This window comes from Mycotypha africana (assembly GCF_025528875.1).
Source record: "Mycotypha africana strain NRRL 2978 chromosome Unknown BDF20scaffold_5, whole genome shotgun sequence".
NCBI lineage: Eukaryota > Fungi > Mucoromycota > Mucoromycetes > Mucorales > Mycotyphaceae > Mycotypha > Mycotypha africana.
This window is the reverse complement of record NW_026515729.1, coordinates 915,759-933,925: the sequence shown is the minus strand read 5'-3', so window position 1 is coordinate 933,925 and position 18,167 is coordinate 915,759. Positions and strand designations below refer to the sequence as shown.

The following is an 18,167-nucleotide window of genomic DNA, read 5'->3' as shown; positions in this document are numbered from 1 at the left end:
TTCCAGCTGCCTGCATTGCTCTATTTTTTGTACCCATGCTAAAAACTGGTATAAAGAAGACTCCAAATTCTGTAAATAACTATGGAAAGCTGGTGAATCTGTCCATAGGTCTTCGAAAAAGTCTTCTTCCTCTGTTTCTAGTGTAGACGTGCTCGTCGCAGCGGTACTGTTCGTCCTATCGTGGTAATGTTGAGCAGTTGTAAAGGCGTCCATGGTGGCTGTGCGTGACTTCGCCGCCACGGTGGCCAGGAACAATGGCTTTGTTTTCTTGCAACGTATGCCAATGCATATCTCATCCTCATCCTCCAGACTGCTGAGGCTGTTGCTGATGGATCCAATGTCATCGTCGTCACTTTCGCATATATCATGGCTACGGCTGCTACGACTTTGACTCCTACTCCTACTCCTACTACTACCGTCATCAAATGGAGTGTCCTGCTCGAAAATATCAAACTTAGTGGTACCGCTCTCTTCGGAAGACATTTCCTCGTTTTCTTCTTCTTCGTTATCATTCATGATAAAACGGTCATGCCAATAATCCTCTTCAGACAATTGTATGGAAGAAGTCGCAACTGGACTGAGTGTTGGATTATTGAGAGTGTCTGTGAAACTTGTTGATCTTAAGCGTCGATCCCAGTCATCTTCTTCGTCATCGCTCTCAATCAGAATGTCATTGTCCCACTGACTGACGTCTTCGCCTGGTGGCAATAGGAATGGTTCGCTATTCGAACGAGCTCGGTGCATTTTTTTTTTTTTTTTTTTAATCCCTACTGAGGATGGTAGTTGAAGGGTAAAAGGACAATGAAGAGGAAGGCAAAAGTGAATGATAATGTTAAAGGATTTAAGGAGGAAAGCTAATAAGGACATGATAATGAATTCTGGATTATCCTCGTTGTCATTGTTGTCGCTGTGGTTCTGATAACCCAAACGACTTTTGAGTTTGAGTGTCTTCTCTCTCTATCTCTCTCTTCGTATAGGAGAGGCTATACAATCCCAAAAATTCTCTCACCCTGGGAATCTGCGAACACTATCACCATGAGAAAGAACTTCTTCTGTTACCTGATCTATGAGCACCTGGGTTGGCCGTTTGACAATATACCAAACACTACGCATGAGCGGAATAAGCTTTTTTCTTCTTTTACCCTTGATGTGTCATGCACATGTGCTCAGACAATAATGCTTCATTGATGGAGCGTTCAATGTCCCTTTCTTGTCTTCTTCCCATGTGAGGCAAAAATTAGCAAGGATCAACATGATATTCTTCTCTATGGCCCAATCATTGACTTTTGCCCATCCCCTTCCCGATGTTCAACTCCCCCTTTAGTCTTTGTATAACTGTGTCTCCCCTTGATTTCTCACAGAGTCTTTCCAAAATAGCCTTCTTCCTCTCCTTAAAATCTTGGATGCCAACGCTGGTACTTTTTAAATGACAAACAGGTAAAGTAAAATCATTGCGCACTGTCACAACTATCATAAAGAGACGCAATAGGCATTTGAGAAAAATTGCCTTATTGACTGTGTCAAATCCATAAAGGACAAAAACATCCTTTTCCATCAATGACAAGACCCATCATCATCTATTGAATACGCAAAAAAAAAAAAAAAAAAAAAAAAAAAAAAAAAACCTGTCTACTTCCCAAACTAGTGACCTGAGTTATATTCATTTAGATTAGTATGTTAAGCCCCTTTTTTTTCTTATCCTCTCACTCTATTATTTCTGTAAATGTTATACTAAACACATTCGAAAACGAGGGATAATAATATTGACCTCTTATCCTGATTGTGATTGTTTTTTGTTTTTTTATTTCGGCCGTGTAAACCGTATCCGAGTCATCTGTCACTTCAGTCTTTGCACATCCTTTTCAGTGTCTTTTCACTTTCTTCCTTTTCGTTTCAAACATAACTCACCGTCTTTTTTTAAGAAAAAAAGCAGAATTGTACTTTATATAACAATTCAAAGGCTAAGTGTCTTGTAGTAACTCACTTTCAAGCCTTTTTTTTTTTTTTTTTTCTCTTCCTCTTTCTCTTTATTGTGCTGTATAAACGAAGAGCCTTTTCATCTCTTCATATACCCAACTGCTTTCCTTGTATTTTTTTTCCCTTGTAAATTCAGAGACTAGAATTGCCTTAAAGACTACGTTTAGCAATGTCAACAGAGAGCGCGATACAACTTCTCATGCAAAAAGCTTCAGCTCAACTGCAGTTTGGAAGTCTTCAGGTAGTTGAAATAGTCTTTCATGTGTATAAGACGAGACCATTGCCCTAAATGCTTATTGTGTTGGACTAAAAAGTTATCGTATGAATCGTACATAAAAGCACTCATTTGTGCTGTTGAAGAATTCCAGCGCCTTCAATTTAAGGATCAATGCAAGTATAGCTATTTATGGAATTTCAACATAAGAGTGTTTTGCAAGCCTTTAAATAACCCTACATTTATTTCATTAGGCCCTGTACATAACAACTTGACGACTATTTTTTATCTAGCTCTGTCATGTTTGAAACATGCTATGCGTATTTGCTCCAACAAAGCAGCAACTCAAAAAGCTTGTCGTTCTCCTCCAGTTCCACCAAAACCTCCTTGTTTATCTGTCGTTTCAAACCCGAAACCCAAGAGTCGTCTGCTTTCACCAGCTCATTCACCGCCAAAACTTGCTCGTAGTGAACCTAAACATCACTACCGTCCGCAAAACATCAAAAGAGCAAAATCAAAGCCTGAATTACTGCAGCAGCGGGAATACTCTAGCCATACTGATCTCATGTTCTTAACCCCCCTTGAAGCTTTACGCGATAGCCATAACGGTAATATTACACAAACGACAAGTAAGTAGAGATGGCTATTTTGTTTGTCTACAAACTGTTTTTTTTAATTTATCCTTCTATGTTTATCCTAAAATTAAAAAAATCCGCTTTTTCTCAGAAACACAACAGCAAGAAGCAAAGCTTCCTACTATTTCTACAAAACCTATTCCACTTCGTCCCAACATTGTACGCCGATCATCCACTTCCAATCTCCCCCATCCAGACTCCATATCCAATGTGTCTTCCACTACTACTATCAGTGCAATGAAACAGCTGTTCTCTTTGACTGGAGCAAATACAACAGCTCAGCCGTCCGATCATGAAAGAGGAAGAACATCCACTGCTTTCGCACTATCCGAAGCTGCTAGCCAGCTTGATTCGAACGAGCTATCTCAGCTTCTCAACAGAAGCATCGATCCAACCCATTTAGTACAAGTACAGCCATCAAAAAATGAGGAGGATCGAGCGAACAAAGCACCAGCGGCAACCACTTTATCTGTCAGTAAAAATATAAACTACTACAACAGCCACTATTCACCACACATACCAAAGGCGCCACTCCTTCTTGTCTGCGACCATCTTCAAAAAGAACAAAGAGAGTCGTTCTATTTGACCCAAAAAAAAACCTGTGTTCAAGCATCTCTCGATTTCATCCATCTTACAGTAGAGTCAGTAGCAGCCAACACGACGACCACGCTCCAGTTTCATTCGGTATTGATCGCTTACCAATTGACATTGATTGATGCGGCTATTTTTCGAAACATCCCAGTCGAGGCTCTCTTGACCCATACGCCCAAACACCCTCATCCAGCCATTGTGGCTTCAACCGACTTTTTTAACTATTTGACACGACTGATTGAATCTGACATTCTGTCTCAACCAGACGCGTCAGGAAGAGCACAGCTTATCAATCATTGGATAAAAGTAGCCAGCAAATGTCTGGAATGGCGAAACTATCAAACACTGAAAGCCATCGTTTCTGCCCTTGGCACTCCGCCGATTCAGCGATTGAAACGATCTTGGCAGTTCGTTCCGAAAAGAGCCATGGCGCTTTTCATAGATCATTTAAGAGAGCTTATGTCAGAAGCCTGTAATTATGGAAAGTATAGAGAAACACTGGGTCTTTGCCACCATGCCTACTATCGCCGTCATCCGACTTCCATTGCTACTGTGGACGATGAAGTCAAAGGACGACAGGATTATTCGTCCACGGCTGCCGGTGATCCTCCTGGTAAAGCGCCTACGGTGCCCTTTTTAGGTCTATTCATTCATGATATGACGTATCTTTCCGCTGCTCTACTGAAGCAAAAAGAACAGCTGCCACAGCAGCAGCAGCAGCATAACAGTCAATGGTCATCAGCGAGCAAAAATAAACGTCGTGGTGATGGTGCTGCTGACGAAGAGACCTTGGAAGCTTTTAAGAAGGACGCGCGAGTGGCCGAGCTGTTAGATTCTTTCCTAACATTACAAAAAAGCTGTTGCTACCCGAGTAAATTGCCGCCAGTTTACGCGAAAGAAGTACACAAAAGTCGAAAACGCAAACTGACATACGCTCTCACTCGACCCACTGCATTGATTAAAATGCCAACGAGTAACATTAACAGCATTGCCCACCATGATGCGGACCATGGCGATCTTAGTGTAGATATACAGCAAAGCCTCGTAATGCACTATATGGTAACCAAAGTCTCATAGAAAAAAGCCTCAGCAGTAAGCATTTTAACGTTTTTCCATTCTGATACAAACATTAGTTGACAAGGCAATGGGTCAGTGAAAGAGCAGTGGACGAGTTGAGTCTCAGGAGAGAACCTCCACCCACAAAAGGTGCAAAAAATTACGGCGTGGTGACTAGTGATACATCATCAGCACCAGCACAAAACAACCTTCCACAATTGACTCATCCTACTCCATCCTCTAACCATTCAACACTTGACGAAATTCTTCGCAGTAGTACTGGAAGTTCTACTAGCAGTATGACAGAGAGTGCAGGCTCTCTCAGCAGGCCTCTCAGCTTGGAATCCGATACAGAGAAGAAACAGCAACAAGATACTGCCATTATAGTCAGTACGGTGGACAATCGGAAACCCTCTCTGGGTAATTTGTGGCTGTTTGGTAGAAAAAGTGCTGATCAAGGGTTTTTAAAGTGCAGTCGTAGTCATGGTGCTGACCCTATCGATCCTGCCCCTACTTTGGAAGAAACGCATCCTACAAGTATAACTGCAGTATCCATCCACCGATCTCCGCGGCATTTTTCATTTGATCAAGTCAACAGTGCTACCATTTCAAGCTATTCCCATCTAGCTAATATGGATAGAAAACACTTTAAATATACTCCTCCTCTTTCAGTGAACGAAGACATATTTGGTACGCATCGTATTCAACGTGAAGGGTCGCAGCCATCTTTACCCTCCATCTTCCGTAAAGAGTTTTGGAACAACAAACCATCCCCACCCCCACCCCCGCCCCCTTCATCAATCATAGCAACAACAACAACAACCACCCCACAGCAACGTGCTCCATCAAGCAGCAATCATTTTCATAATACGTGTATAGATCGAAAGAATCTCTTTTCGTCAGACATTACGTTTTTGCCGTCAAGTGCCTTGTCCTCAAAGATAGAAATTGAAGATGGAGATGATCCTTCATTTCAGCTACAGCACAATGGCAAAGGTTTATCACATGTTTTATCGACACCACATCCTTTAGATACATTTTTTCAATGTCTATAAACGCAATAGCAGTGTTTGTCGATAGATAGGGCTTTGGACGTAATAGATATAGACGTTAGCAACTGCCTTGTTTATCGTTTACTGCCTAGAGGATATGTATATTTGATAAAAGAGGAAGAAAGCATTGTGGCATTTATAATAAAAATACATTACAAAGATTAACAGATTATAAAAGAGGGGAGAAAAAGCGGTTTAAACAAGATGCAGTAAGACAGGAGACAGGAGAGAAGATATGGAATCAAACAATATATATATATATATATATAAAAAAAAAAAAAAAAAAAAAAAAAGGAAGGCCCGTAGAAGCTATAGATATAATTGAGGGAAAAAGAAAGGAAATAATAAAAGGGTTTCAAGCAGGATAAATATACACACAATATATTTACATTAATACACAGCATTTTGAAGTAGCATTGTCGTTCGCATTGTCTATGCCGAACCTATCAAAGCCAGCACCTCCGCTATTTCGACCTCCACCTCCACTGCCGCCATAGCCTCCAGAGTTCGTATATCGATTACTATTCATTTCTTGCTCTTTGTTATAGCGTCGAATATCTCTCACAACTTCATAAAATGCTTCATCTACATTGATACGATGTTTGGCTGAGGCTTCTACAAAATGGCATCTATATTTCTTTGCTAGATCTCGTCCTTCCTGACTGGATACTTGACGGTCTGTTTCCAAGTCGCATTTATTGGCTATTAACACCATAGGAAAATAATCCCTGTCCTTCACTCGACAAATCTGTTGATGAAAAGTTTCTATCTCTTCAAATGACATTCTTGACGTAATTGAATAAACCAACAAAAATCCTTCTCCATTTCTCATGTATTGTTCACGCATAGCACTATAGATTGGTAATGGCTGTTTCTTTAGTTGTGATAATCCAATTTTTCCCTTATTCTTTAGACAAACGTTCATCAAGCCATCATTTACCTATATTCTTCCTGTCCTGCAGTATCTAAAACGTCCAGTAACGCGGTTTCTTCGTCAATAACACATTGTTTTCGGTAGGAATCTGAAGATGGTAATGAGTGGGTGGGTTAACAAACCGGATAATTTGTATACTACAGGCATTCTCCTTTCGCTTTAACATTTGCATTGCTACCTTCAATTGTAGGGTCATATTCGTCCACAAAATGCGATTGTATAAACTGAATTGTCAATGCTGACTTTCCGACACCTAAAAATAAAAAGGAAGCCAGGTTGAACAACCCAAGGAAGTAGGAGCACCAGGGGTTAGAGTTATTCAGCTTTATCATTGGCTTTTTGTTCCTTTGTACTACTCCTTTTGTTTTCTTTATTTTACCTCCACCTCCAACCATCACAAGCTTATATTCACGTACGACCCACGAGGCTGTTTTAGACATATTGTAATGATTTCCTTCACGATTGAAAATTGTATCAAAAAAAAGTGCTGTAATCGAACCGTAAAATACTTTATTTCAAGTGGAAGGGGAGACGAAGAAAGAGGGAAAAATGAAGAAAAAGAAGAAAAAAAAGGCAGAGAGAGAGAGAGAGAGAGAGGAGAGAAGAGATATACTATTTTAGGTCTGACCCCCACCAAGCATTTTCAGGCCATTGAAAAAAAAAAACGAAAAATGAAGGATGTGCACTTTTCCCGCGATTCGTCGTGGCTTATTTCAGAAGCAGCTATCCATGAGGAGACCAGTCAGAACCAAGAAACAGTTGTGGTTGTTGTGCAATGGTTGCTCTAAAGTCTATCAGGACTATCCTAAAGTTCCTCCGTGGTCCTTTCAGGACCTATAATGAACACACGGAACAGTGCATTGGCATGCTTTGGCATTATCCTAATCCAGGTGCTGTTCCTACTTGGGAAGCTTAATTGAAAGAGTCTGGAATCTTACTATATTCTGTATTGAACTCAGATTGCTATCAGTAATTAAGTGCAGCAACCGTCATGATAACAACATAAATTTGAGAAAGAAACCTTTCAGGTACGGTCCCCCATAGATTAGAATAAGATTGCTTATTAATGATTACGATTCTGCTCTAATTATTGTACTTTTATTCCTTATTTAGAGTTTACAACTGGCATCGACAGTTGCCCAAAAAACCGTTTTCAAATTCTAATTGCTTTCGTCGTTTTTTCTGTTCAGCTTCGGTTAACCTTACGATGCCTTCCTGTGCAGTTGTAACCACCAATGTACCGTCGCTACTGTAGATTTTGCCAAAGGCCACTCCCCGCCCATGATTCGTTCGGGGACTGTGTATATCATAAAGAAGCCAGTCGTCTGCTCTTGCTGGTGCATGAAACCACATTGTATGGTCGAGAGATGCCATCATGCCCATACTTTCTGAGTTGTAAGAAAGCCCATTTGCTGTGGCTGCAACATTTATTAGGCCGCTGTCCGAAGCGTATGCAATAATGCAAGCATGAAGTTTCATATCATCATTTAGAGCTCCTCTCGTTTTGAACCATCTTCGCTGTATAAATAATATCTTATGTTAGTTTTCGAAAAGCTAGCGAACCCGACCTTCTATTATCATTCTACTATTGTCACACGTACGCCATGAGCATCTGTTTTGACATTGCCTGTGATAATTTCTTCGTTTGAATATTGGTTGACTGCTCGATAATCAATAAGAGAATTCTATAAATTGTGTTATCCCAACTATTATAACTTTCTGTTTGTATGTTAAACATTAGCCTACGTCATTTATGTTCTTCTCGGCTCTTAACAAAAATTGTTTTGATTCGCTTTTGGTGCTTCTCAAGATTTTCTGGAATATATCCAAATCTCTTTACAAACGAACACGCATCCCGTAAATACTTCACATCAGCAAATATTTTTGCTATTAACTATAGAACCAAATGTATACACTTACGAAGGCAGACTCTCTGGGTTGGCTACGGTGGGCATTGTGACCTGCAATGGGTTGAATAAGGAACTGCCAGCCTTCCATTGCTCAACTGTTATATATTTCTTTAACGCTTACCTGATGGCTTAATGTAATGCCTTCCTCCAATGTTGAAAAACTGCAATTACATACAAAAATAGTCTTTCCTCTCTGTGATGCTTTTACCATACGAGTTGCATATGATTTTCCATCTCTCATACGTTCGACTGTGTAAATAATCGGTCTATCTACATTACCAGCCAGCAAGAAATATGCATGGAGTGACTGAAATACGATGTTTAAGTAAACTTCGGACATGGTTATGGTAGTCGAATATCAGCTAGTTTTACATGAACATAAAAACCTTCTTGAACTGTATCCCAGGCTGCCATAAGCGACTGTGCTACTATCTGCAAGCAACATTGTTCATTTTTGTAAGAAATGCATCTCTTAGTTGCATTGTTCTTGCTTGCTATAGTCCGTCATGGTGATATTGTTAACAATACCTGACCGCCAAAGGCCCCCCTTGCTCTATACGGCTGCCATAATTCTTTACTCTTGTAAATATTTGTATCTATTAGTTGAACTTCAATGGCATCCTTCATTCTCAATGCAAAATCTATCTCCTCCTCTTCTTCTATGTCTTTATCGGTGGCCATTTCAAGTAGTGATGCGTTGCTTATGTTGTCATCGTCCTTGCTGCTTCTAAAAATAGTTTTATCAGGGTAAGATACAACAGGCATTGTAACGAGGTTGTGGAGAAATAGAATGGACAAGGGCATATATATATATATTTATACTACAAATCGCATTTGTCAAATTCTATGTAATACCTTTGTGCTACTTTTAATCGCTTTTCAACAAGCGATGATTTCCATATTACATACATGGAGAAAGCTCATAAAACATGCAATTGCTAACTTGGAACCGGCGTAATCACTTTAAAATTTTTGCAAAAAAAAACCATGATATTAGAAACAAAAGACGCATTTGCTTTGCGAGCAACTGGAAAAGTGAGTTGTATTGCAGTTAAAAGAAAAAAGGAACGGCAATTTTTAGCCTTTAGCCATCTTAGCTCTGCTGAAGACTGTTTATCGAATAAAGAGTACTATCCAGTAATTGCATGAATAGATTTGACATATGAAAATGACACTTTCCATTTCATCATATTTGACTTGTCCTTGGTCTAAAAGAAAAACATAGACATGCTGATTTGTTCGAGTGACAGCTTCATTCTTCATAGCAGCCCATGCATAAGAAAAATGCCGATTGGGCCATTCTTGTTTTATTCCTCCTACTTTTGACAGCAAGCGGACGAGAATTCGTATATAGGGTCCCCTAAGACTCCCTTAAGCTGTCAGACAAGATAAAGATTTGCTTTACTACTTTTTTTTTTTCAAACCAACGAAAAAGTCAAATAAACATGAAATCTTCCACAATTGCATTCATAACAACAGCAATACTTGCTACTGTCGGAATTGGTTATTTGATTCATTTTGACAGAAAGCGTAGAAGTGATCCTCAATTTAGAAAATGTTTACGTTAGTACCTTCAAACTGAATTTTGGTAGGCTTTGGCAATATTACTCACTCAAAATGAAAACCACACAGAACGCGAACGAAAGAAGGCAGTAAAGGAGCTAAAAAAGCAAAAAGAAGAAAAGATTCAGACCATTTCAACTTTGATTGACGAGATATTGAAACAAGTAGAAAAAGAGATCTTACCAGAGTCAGCCGATGAAAAAGAAGCCTACTTCATTGAGAAAATAGCTGAAGGTGAACGCTTGATTAAAGAAGGAAAGATGGATGATAGTATACTCTACTTTTATGAAGCATTGAAGATTTACCCTGCACCTTTGGAATTGATCACAATTTATCAAAAAACCTTACCTGAAGAAGTATTTCGCATCATTGTCAACGTTATGGCCGTTGAGGTAACAAAAGAAGAATATAAAATAGTTTGGATATTATATAAATGTTTTGCTCTGTGCTGATCCATCTATATCCTCGATATAGCAACACAGACGTCAAACGAGATTTTATGACGAATTCCCACCAAAAGAGTTCAATGTTAGATTGGAGCCTATCCAAGAAGGAATTGATGATGGAAAAGATTATGCTTTAATAGCAAAGAAAGACTTTGTAGAAGGAGAAGTGTTATTTACAGATGAACCCTTTATAGCAGCTCTTTACCCAGATTTAGAGGTAAATTATCGCCGTAACAGGCATACTATTTTTTAAAAGACAACGGTAATCCATAAGGGTTACTGAATGATTCTTTCTTGATAGGGAACATACTGTAACTACTGCATGAAAAGGTTGGACGAAAGTAACAAAATAGAATGCACCAATTGTAAAGAGGTCGCATTCTGCAGTAAAGAATGCGAGGCGACGGCCACTCAACTTTATCACCAGTTCTTATGTACCAACAGCAAAATAGAGTCCAATAACAATGTAGTAGAATTCATAGCGTTTACTAGAGCGAATCATGTTATTTATCCACAAATGATCGCACAATTTCTGTCAAGTATTGTAGCAGAGGAGTTACAAAAGAAGAAGTTAGGCAAAGCAGCTTCAGACTATGGTGCTTGGGATTACATTGAAAGAATGAGTTCAGGAAATATGAAAGCATCCGAGGAACGAAACAATGAAATTTCATTAGTGAAGACTATGCTCGCCTCCAAGGTACCCGGTATTGAAGACTTTTTGACGGATGACAAATATCAGTTTCTGTTAGAAAAATTGTACCAAAACTCATATGAAGTTCCTACAACTGATGACATAGAATCTATTTTGGTATGCACAAATAATATACTATGAGCATATACGAACTACTTTTGATTATTTACATTGCTGTTTTTTAGGCTTCCAATGAACCAGGACGTAAATTGTTCCGTGATCAAAAGGGACTAGGCAGATCATTGTACAAGATAGCATCCTACATCAGCAATTCAACTTCAGAAGACGATGCTAATGTTGCTATACGATTCATTGATAACACCAACAACATCAGCGTGATTGCTTCGAAGGGCATAAAGAAAGGACAAGCGATTACTATTCATTACTGAGGTAGTTGCAATTGCTCTTTACATTGTTCTAAAAGTAAATTAAATAGTAGCTATTTGTTCCAAAAGCCCGAACTCAATAATAACAACCGAAGTTTTTGATGGCTTCTAATAGAAAATCACTCCAATAAGTCTAACGATCAAAACAAATGTTATAATTTTATTTATAAGCTTCCATTAAATTCATAATAATAGGGTGCCTTATCGTCCATGGTATAATCTCTTTTATCGATAGACAATGCTTACTTGCCAAATACTAGGAAATATTCAGGAAAAGAATCCTGGTAGTGCAAAAAGCTATAAAATTGTCTTCCGTGTCAAAAGTAAGAAGAGAGATACAGACATGAACTTTGTCGAAAATTCTGTATAACATTCTTTCTTTTCCACGAAGTATTCCAGCAGTATGGAAATATTGCATGCAGAACAAGAAGTTGACCGAAACTAAAATGGCTGATACATATAAATAATACTAGCTTCAAATGATCATTGACTAACTTGGAAGGGTTGTGTTACGTAATACTGGCCCTTAAAGGGATCAAAAACTGTGGAGATAATTTATGCATTTCTGTCTTTTTTCAAGAAATGGAAAATTCTGGTTTCGAGAAACTCTGAGAAGGCAATGAAGTCATTGCCATTGTAGCATTACATAGAACTTACTTTGATCTTAGATCAGAAAAAAGCAAAGTCATTTTTTATGGCTTAAGGGTTCGATTGGTATATATCTCAAACAAAGGCGATCGAAATACTAATAATATTTCTAAGGAATAAATTGGGCCTTTCACTTCAGAGTTTTTTTTTCACTTTTTTCTATACCACGTTTGCCGTTGATCCATCTATTCTAAAGCCAACGAAACTACTTCTATTTTCTAACAATTAAAAACACTTAACAACTGATAGCTCAATCGATAAAGTTGCATCAAATATATATTATATACCGTAAACCATCTTTTTTTTTTTTTTTGAAACATCCCCACAAAAAATGTAAACTTTCATTGACTTTCTTTTTACATTTATCCAAAAATGCATATATAAACATTGAAGGTAAATTCCTGGTAGATGTTATCTCATATTAAAGATTTATTTCAACACAGAAAAGAAAACCAACGAAAGAGAGCTCTTATTGATAATCTTAACAGAAACCAACATCGAGAGAACAATAAGGGGAACCAGCAAAAAGTTGTAAATCTACCGAACGCTGTTGCTGAACTAAACGACAACCACGACCATCCTCTACAATACAACAACCCTTTAGATATCAATAAAAATTCCTATAAAGATACTCAAATTACCATTAAAAAGTCAAATAAGATGCCCAAGAATCGAACGATCGCAACTGAACTAGCTAGTCGACTATTAGAAGCAGACAAGAAGAGAAGAAATTGCCTACCTAAATATCCAGGTCTAGAAAGATTCCAAATGGTCAGGAAACTCGGAGAGTAAGTGCGTTTAAGGTTAACTTGCATGTAGATGCTCTCATTAACTTCTTTTTATTCATTGGTCATTTGAATAGCGGTGCGTTTTCAAATGTATATGAAGCGCATGATCTAGTGACCGGCAAAAAGGTGGCTATCAAAGTAGCACAGAAATCAAGCTCTACAGAGAAGGTATAAGATACTTTGATGTTCTTCAGCAAACAATATCAATGATTTAAACTTATCTCATTCCTTTACCATTTAGAGTAATGGCAGACGTCACTTGCATTCAGACGTTATAAAAAAACCAAAAGCAACAGAGGTAAAAAAACCCATCTAGATCAACCAATAATAGATATGATATCATGGTGATATACTGAATGTTAAGCTTTTAAAATTCATTTCTTATTGGAAACTTACATCCCATCAATCAGCGTGCTAACATAATGAAGGAAGTGCAGATCATGCGTAATGTGAGACATAGCAATATAGTGCAGCTGATCCACTATATGGAATCGGATGAAAACTATTTTCTGACTATGGAACTTTGTGAAGGTGGCGAAATATTCCATCAAATTGTTAAATTAACCTATTTTAGTGAGGACTTATCAAGACACGTAATTGTTCAGATCGCTCAAGCAGTACGACACTTGCATGACGAATGTGGTGTTGTTCATCGCGATATTAAGCCCGAAAACATTCTTTTTGATCCTATCCCTATCAGGCCCTCCAGGTCTCGGAAGTTCCGGCCTAGTGATAATATTGAAACAAAAGCCGATGAAGGCGAATTTATTCCTGGTGTAGGTGGTGGTGGCATAGGAAGGGTGAAGTTAGCTGATTTTGGTCTTTCAAAGGTGATATGGAACGATTCTACCTTTACTCCATGTGGTACTGTCGGTTATACGGCTCCTGAAATTGTTTGTGATAGAACTTATTCCAAATCTGTTGACATGTGGGCCATCGGTTGCGTTTTGTATACCATGCTCTGTGGTTTTCCTCCGTTTTATGACGAGTCGGTGAGAGCATTAACGGAAAAAGTTGCGAAGGGACAGTTTACGTTCCTCAGCCCTTGGTGGGATACCATTTCAGCCTCTGTCAAAGATCTCATCTCGCACTTACTATGTGTTGATGTTAGAAAACGATATACTGTTGACCAGTTCTTAAACCATCCTTGGATACGGCAAGACCCCTCCCTTCAAACCAACACTTTTTATTCTGACTCAAATAGATATGCTCATCAAGCACAGATACTCACTGCTCCTTACAGTAACGATTATTCTCGAGATCACAAAAGACAGCTAGAAGTAGAGGAAATGATGCAGGAAGCCGCAAGAACTGATTTATTGACACCGCCTGAAATGGATCAAGATGAAGATCTGCTTATGGATGAGAATAGCAATGTCATGTATGCAACACCTGACCCTAACACTATGAAAGGCATACTTGATATCTCGTATGCAGTTCAACGAATGGGAGAAGAACAGTCACCAACATTTACAATCACAGAGCAAACGCAGCAGCCCACAAATGATTTCTCAAACAACTATCTTTTGCAAGTACCTAAAACACAACGAACGCAGCATTTAAATATTGCTCAGAAACTTGCTAAAAATAGTCGTGGTTTAGCGGATCCGCTGAACTACTGTAAAGACATTCCAGCAAAGCAACCTCCCATCTCCGCTAAGCAAGTACGACTATACCCTCAAGATGATGCTTTTAGACTCGACTTAAATAAGGCTACACTTCTAAACAACCGTAGAGGTCACAATAACTTTGGAATCAAAGTGTAATTCATTTATTCCCAAAAATAAAAGTTGAATTGTCTTAACAAATAGGAGCTTCCATAGCTGTTGTACAAACAAAAAATTTGCATAAATTTCCATTATTTCTTTTCGACTAAATCTCTTCCCTGCTTTAATAACTTTTAGTTTAGTACTATGAATAGTTATCTTGATATATATGCTCCAGGAGAGAAGGTCGACCTCAACTTAGCGAATAATGACGCTGACTCCTCGTAAAATATCGAAGACAGCATACTAATCTTTTTCTACTTTTTTTTTGGAGGGGGGGGGGGAGCTTAAGTATAAGATTTGAAATTGACATTTTCCAATTATTAGCGCGATGAATCCTACTTTACGTTATGAAGCACAACACTCGATACCACCAAAGTCTCAAAACACCTCTGCACAAAGGAGGAGGCGTGTGTCAACAGCTCATATAAGAGCGAGCAATGCTTTCAGCACGGCCCAAGCAAATTTTGATTATGACTTACTAGTATCGGATTGCGCTAATTTCCTCAACACTTCCATTGTGAATGACGCTGCCAAACGACTGGCAGATAATATTTTAGCAATAATGGGCTCGCCGACGGCCATGGATGCAGATGAAGTGAAAAGGCGTATCGAACAAATGTTACCAACCGATAAGACATTGAAATACCATCGCGGTATGTCTCTCTCTGACCAGGATTGTATGCATCTATGTAATTTAGCAGGTCGAATATTGGGTTCGCCTGCGTCCACTACCAATGTTACCATTGTTGATGAGTCAGATAGCGATAGTGATAAGCATAAAGATACATATTATAGTAGAGTAGCGGATGACGTTGAGTACATACGACATAATAACAAGGAAGGGAGAGAATTCACTCTTCCGAAACAGTTACCGAGTTTTATTGAGGCCAATAATCGAATCGAAGGAAAAGATACGACTCAATATGATATGGACGTCACTCCGTATGATAGTGAGGAAGATGATGCTCTCGTTCTTATGGTTCCATAACATTTCAAGCGGAGTGGCTTATTCAATGGACCTTTTATGCAGTTGGCTATGAAAAAAGTAATTTAAATAAAAATCGTCCCTTTTCCTTCCTCACTTTTATTTGAACATCTTTGCTTCCGATCTTCATGGGTAATAGCTGTATGAGTTGTGGGGGTTGCTTCACTGGGGCAGGATGTGTAAGTAGCAAGTCGATAATAAAAAACCATGCCGATGACAAAGCTCGATTCATCGCCCTATTAGAATCAGCGGCTGCACTCACTACACACCACGACAATCACATTATACCCACCATTTTGTCTGAATTATCAAAAAATGTTTTTCCCTCGCAAACAGTTCTAATTCAAGCCGTTGACGAACTTTCTCTAATGGATTTCCTGGATTTAGCACGGTTGCTCTATGACTACGGAATTGTAGGAAATCATATTGCTTGGGCCGGCGAATATTGTCACGGAGACGTTAATCACCTACACAAAATTTTGGGGAGTGACGATGAGAAGGAAGGAAAATTGCTTCTTTGTCGACATTGTAATGATCAAGCTGAAATGTTTGAACTGTTTAACCAGCTACCTTCAGGATCGGTCGGAAGAACTAGTCTAGGTGACTAATAATAGTCGAATAAACCATCTATTATAACATCGCAAGGACCTTCTGGGATATATAAGTCTTACCCGTTATTTCATCCTTAACGACAACAGATTAAGAATGGAAATGATTGATGAAGAGAATGCAACATTTGTGAACCTTCCGTTCGACTCAGTGAATAACGTTCTCATAGTAGGGAACGCTAAAGTACAAAATGAGTGAGGATGAACGATAGCGCAAAAACCACTCTATTGAAAATTAAATCATGGGATCTACCACAGTATTGTGAGGATGAACTAAGCTTATAGACAATGGTAAAGGACGAGGTTACAGCTAAATGAAAGATTAAATGGCAGCAATGCCATAAGAGTAGATATGAGTTTTGATTTTGCTATACACTAAATCATAGCTGGTGAATTATGTATTTATAGTCACTCTGATGCTATGAGATATAGTTGAGGTCATGTTGAAGTGAATTAAAACCCTTATCTATATGCCATCTAGTCTCGAAGTAGGCATTTCTCTTTCATATGTGGGGTATCATATTTTTGCTTTGTTGGCTTGTTTATGAAATGTGAATAAAGTCTCCTTAGTCCTTTTAATGTACGCCGAAAATTAGAGATAAGAGTGTTTGTAGTATATGTCAGGTTGTTATGTATAGTAATATGTTCCATGAGGTGTTGACCGCATTTACTCAGGTACATACAATCAGGCAGGATTAAACTTTGCCAAGGTCTATCTATATTGCAACTAATGTAAGTTACGTACAACATATAACAAGATAAAGACCCAAATATAATAATGTTACAGGAAGCAATTGAACCTGAAATTAGTGGCTAACCATAAACACATCCTCACAACACTGTAACCTCCATCAAACTTTATAGATGTATATAATCATTCTACTTCACTTGAAGAGTAATAAAGACACTAAGGTTAAAGTGACCGACTTCAACAGTTATAAATTTATCAGCTCACGCAAATATCTCGAGCGATGCCAATAATTGAGAAAGAGATAGGTAGTCAAGAGCAGCGATTCAATATGACCATGAGGACAACCAACAATAAAGTGTAAGATATTCTCCTCCGTAGAATTATGTGGTTTTTTTTGTTGATACAATACCAAATAACTACCTATTGTTTCGAGTGCAGGTATCTTTCTTTTGTTTAAATCAAGGCCACAATTTTATTATTCTAGATGAAGTCCAAGAAACATATAATGAATTAAGTGTTTAGATGTGAGAAAAGTAATAGATGAGATAATTTAGTTTGCAAGTGGTTCCAGAATATCCAGCAGGACTTATAGCCTGTATATTGCTGAGATAAAGATTCCGCATTTTCTAAAGTGATCCAAGACTAATCGAACACTGAAGCCGTTGTATGGAATTGTCCATAAACCAAGCCCCGGCCTCAATGATCGCGTTACCGATAATTTTTGCAAAGTCTTTCCAATATGTTGTTCATCAATTCTAGTGTATAGTCGGTAAAATCATTATCGGTTGGCAAAATCAGATTGAGCAAAGCATGTATTACTTCTCCAGAAGTCCGTAATATTAGTACGGTAACTTTTTATTTACGCTTATTTTAGTACATTGGTTTTTTGCTGCTAGATAAGACAATGCTTTAACGGAGACGACAAGCTGTATGTTCAGTTTCCGAGAGCCAAAAAATGGCGTTTTCACAGACCGGGCCTTAACGTTACGTATGATGGAATGGTCGTTATCGTCCTTGAATTCAACACGAACTTGGGGTGACACTACCATGGGAACCAGTACGGTTAGAACCTTGGATTCAAGCGAGTTTGACGGTAACTTTAAAGAATTTATTGTTTACATTTAAATAAGAAACTTGATACAGATAACTACAACTGGAGCTGTCATGCTATAACGGTGATTAAATGTTACTATAAATGATCATATACAAAAACTTAACTCTCT

The 18,167-nt window shown here is 38.4% G+C and overlaps 8 protein-coding genes across 8 annotated transcripts; 5 read left to right on the top strand and 3 right to left on the bottom strand.

The window, feature by feature from the left end:
• Nucleotides 1-2,057: 2,057 nt before the first annotated feature.
• BDF20DRAFT_1000679 (uncharacterized protein) lies at nt 2,058-5,772 on the top strand. Its single transcript, XM_053074597.1, has 5 exons — nt 2,058-2,218; nt 2,292-2,367; nt 2,446-2,820; nt 2,918-4,476; nt 4,551-5,772. Exons 1-5 carry the CDS (start codon nt 2,147-2,149, stop codon nt 5,526-5,528), a joined length of 3,060 nt encoding a protein of 1,019 aa, XP_052936290.1. The 5' UTR covers nt 2,058-2,146; the 3' UTR covers nt 5,529-5,772.
• A 50-nt stretch (nt 5,773-5,822) lies between these two features.
• BDF20DRAFT_869034 (ras-like protein 1) lies at nt 5,823-7,110 on the bottom strand. The gene is made up of 4 exons (XM_053080970.1): nt 6,839-7,110; nt 6,638-6,712; nt 6,466-6,547; nt 5,823-6,376 (listed from the first exon to the last, which is right to left on the bottom strand). The coding sequence occupies exons 1-4, from the start codon at nt 6,897-6,899 to the stop codon at nt 5,911-5,913; spliced, it is 684 nt and encodes a 227-aa protein (XP_052936289.1). The 5' UTR covers nt 6,900-7,110; the 3' UTR covers nt 5,823-5,910.
• Nucleotides 7,111-7,575: 465 nt separating this feature from the next.
• On the bottom strand, nt 7,576-8,996 carry BDF20DRAFT_820252 (HotDog domain-containing protein; the record flags this gene model as incomplete). Its single annotated transcript, XM_053077525.1, has 6 exons — nt 7,576-7,977; nt 8,061-8,144; nt 8,206-8,293; nt 8,380-8,420; nt 8,491-8,676; nt 8,898-8,996. The coding sequence occupies 6 exons, from the start codon at nt 8,994-8,996 to the stop codon at nt 7,576-7,578; spliced, it is 900 nt and encodes a 299-aa protein (XP_052936288.1).
• Nucleotides 8,997-9,814: 818 nt separating this feature from the next.
• BDF20DRAFT_819115 (MAS20 protein import receptor-domain-containing protein) lies at nt 9,815-11,210 on the top strand (the record flags this gene model as incomplete). Its single annotated transcript, XM_053077431.1, has 4 exons — nt 9,815-9,932; nt 10,002-10,324; nt 10,407-10,595; nt 10,680-11,210. The coding sequence occupies 4 exons, from the start codon at nt 9,815-9,817 to the stop codon at nt 11,208-11,210; spliced, it is 1,161 nt and encodes a 386-aa protein (XP_052936287.1).
• A 1,580-nt stretch (nt 11,211-12,790) lies between these two features.
• BDF20DRAFT_802508 (kinase-like domain-containing protein) lies at nt 12,791-14,351 on the top strand (the record flags this gene model as incomplete). The annotated part of the gene is made up of 4 exons (XM_053076417.1): nt 12,791-12,891; nt 12,966-13,059; nt 13,133-13,189; nt 13,302-14,351. Coding segments are annotated over 4 exons (1,302 nt in total), but the record flags the coding sequence as incomplete, so codon positions are not given.
• Nucleotides 14,352-14,909: 558 nt separating this feature from the next.
• On the top strand, nt 14,910-15,731 carry BDF20DRAFT_868986 (uncharacterized protein). The gene has a single exon (XM_053080969.1). The coding sequence runs from the start codon at nt 14,989-14,991 to the stop codon at nt 15,646-15,648; it is 660 nt and encodes a 219-aa protein (XP_052936285.1). The 5' UTR covers nt 14,910-14,988; the 3' UTR covers nt 15,649-15,731.
• A 42-nt stretch (nt 15,732-15,773) lies between these two features.
• Nucleotides 15,774-16,253, top strand: BDF20DRAFT_835377 (uncharacterized protein; the record flags this gene model as incomplete). The annotated part of the gene is made up of 1 exon (XM_053078834.1): nt 15,774-16,253. The coding sequence occupies one exon, from the start codon at nt 15,774-15,776 to the stop codon at nt 16,251-16,253; it is 480 nt and encodes a 159-aa protein (XP_052936284.1).
• A 1,482-nt stretch (nt 16,254-17,735) lies between these two features.
• BDF20DRAFT_868984 (uncharacterized protein) lies at nt 17,736-17,998 on the bottom strand. Its single transcript, XM_053080968.1, has one exon. The coding sequence runs from the start codon at nt 17,991-17,993 to the stop codon at nt 17,784-17,786; it is 210 nt and encodes a 69-aa protein (XP_052936283.1). The 5' UTR covers nt 17,994-17,998; the 3' UTR covers nt 17,736-17,783.
• Nucleotides 17,999-18,167: the final 169 nt, after the last annotated feature.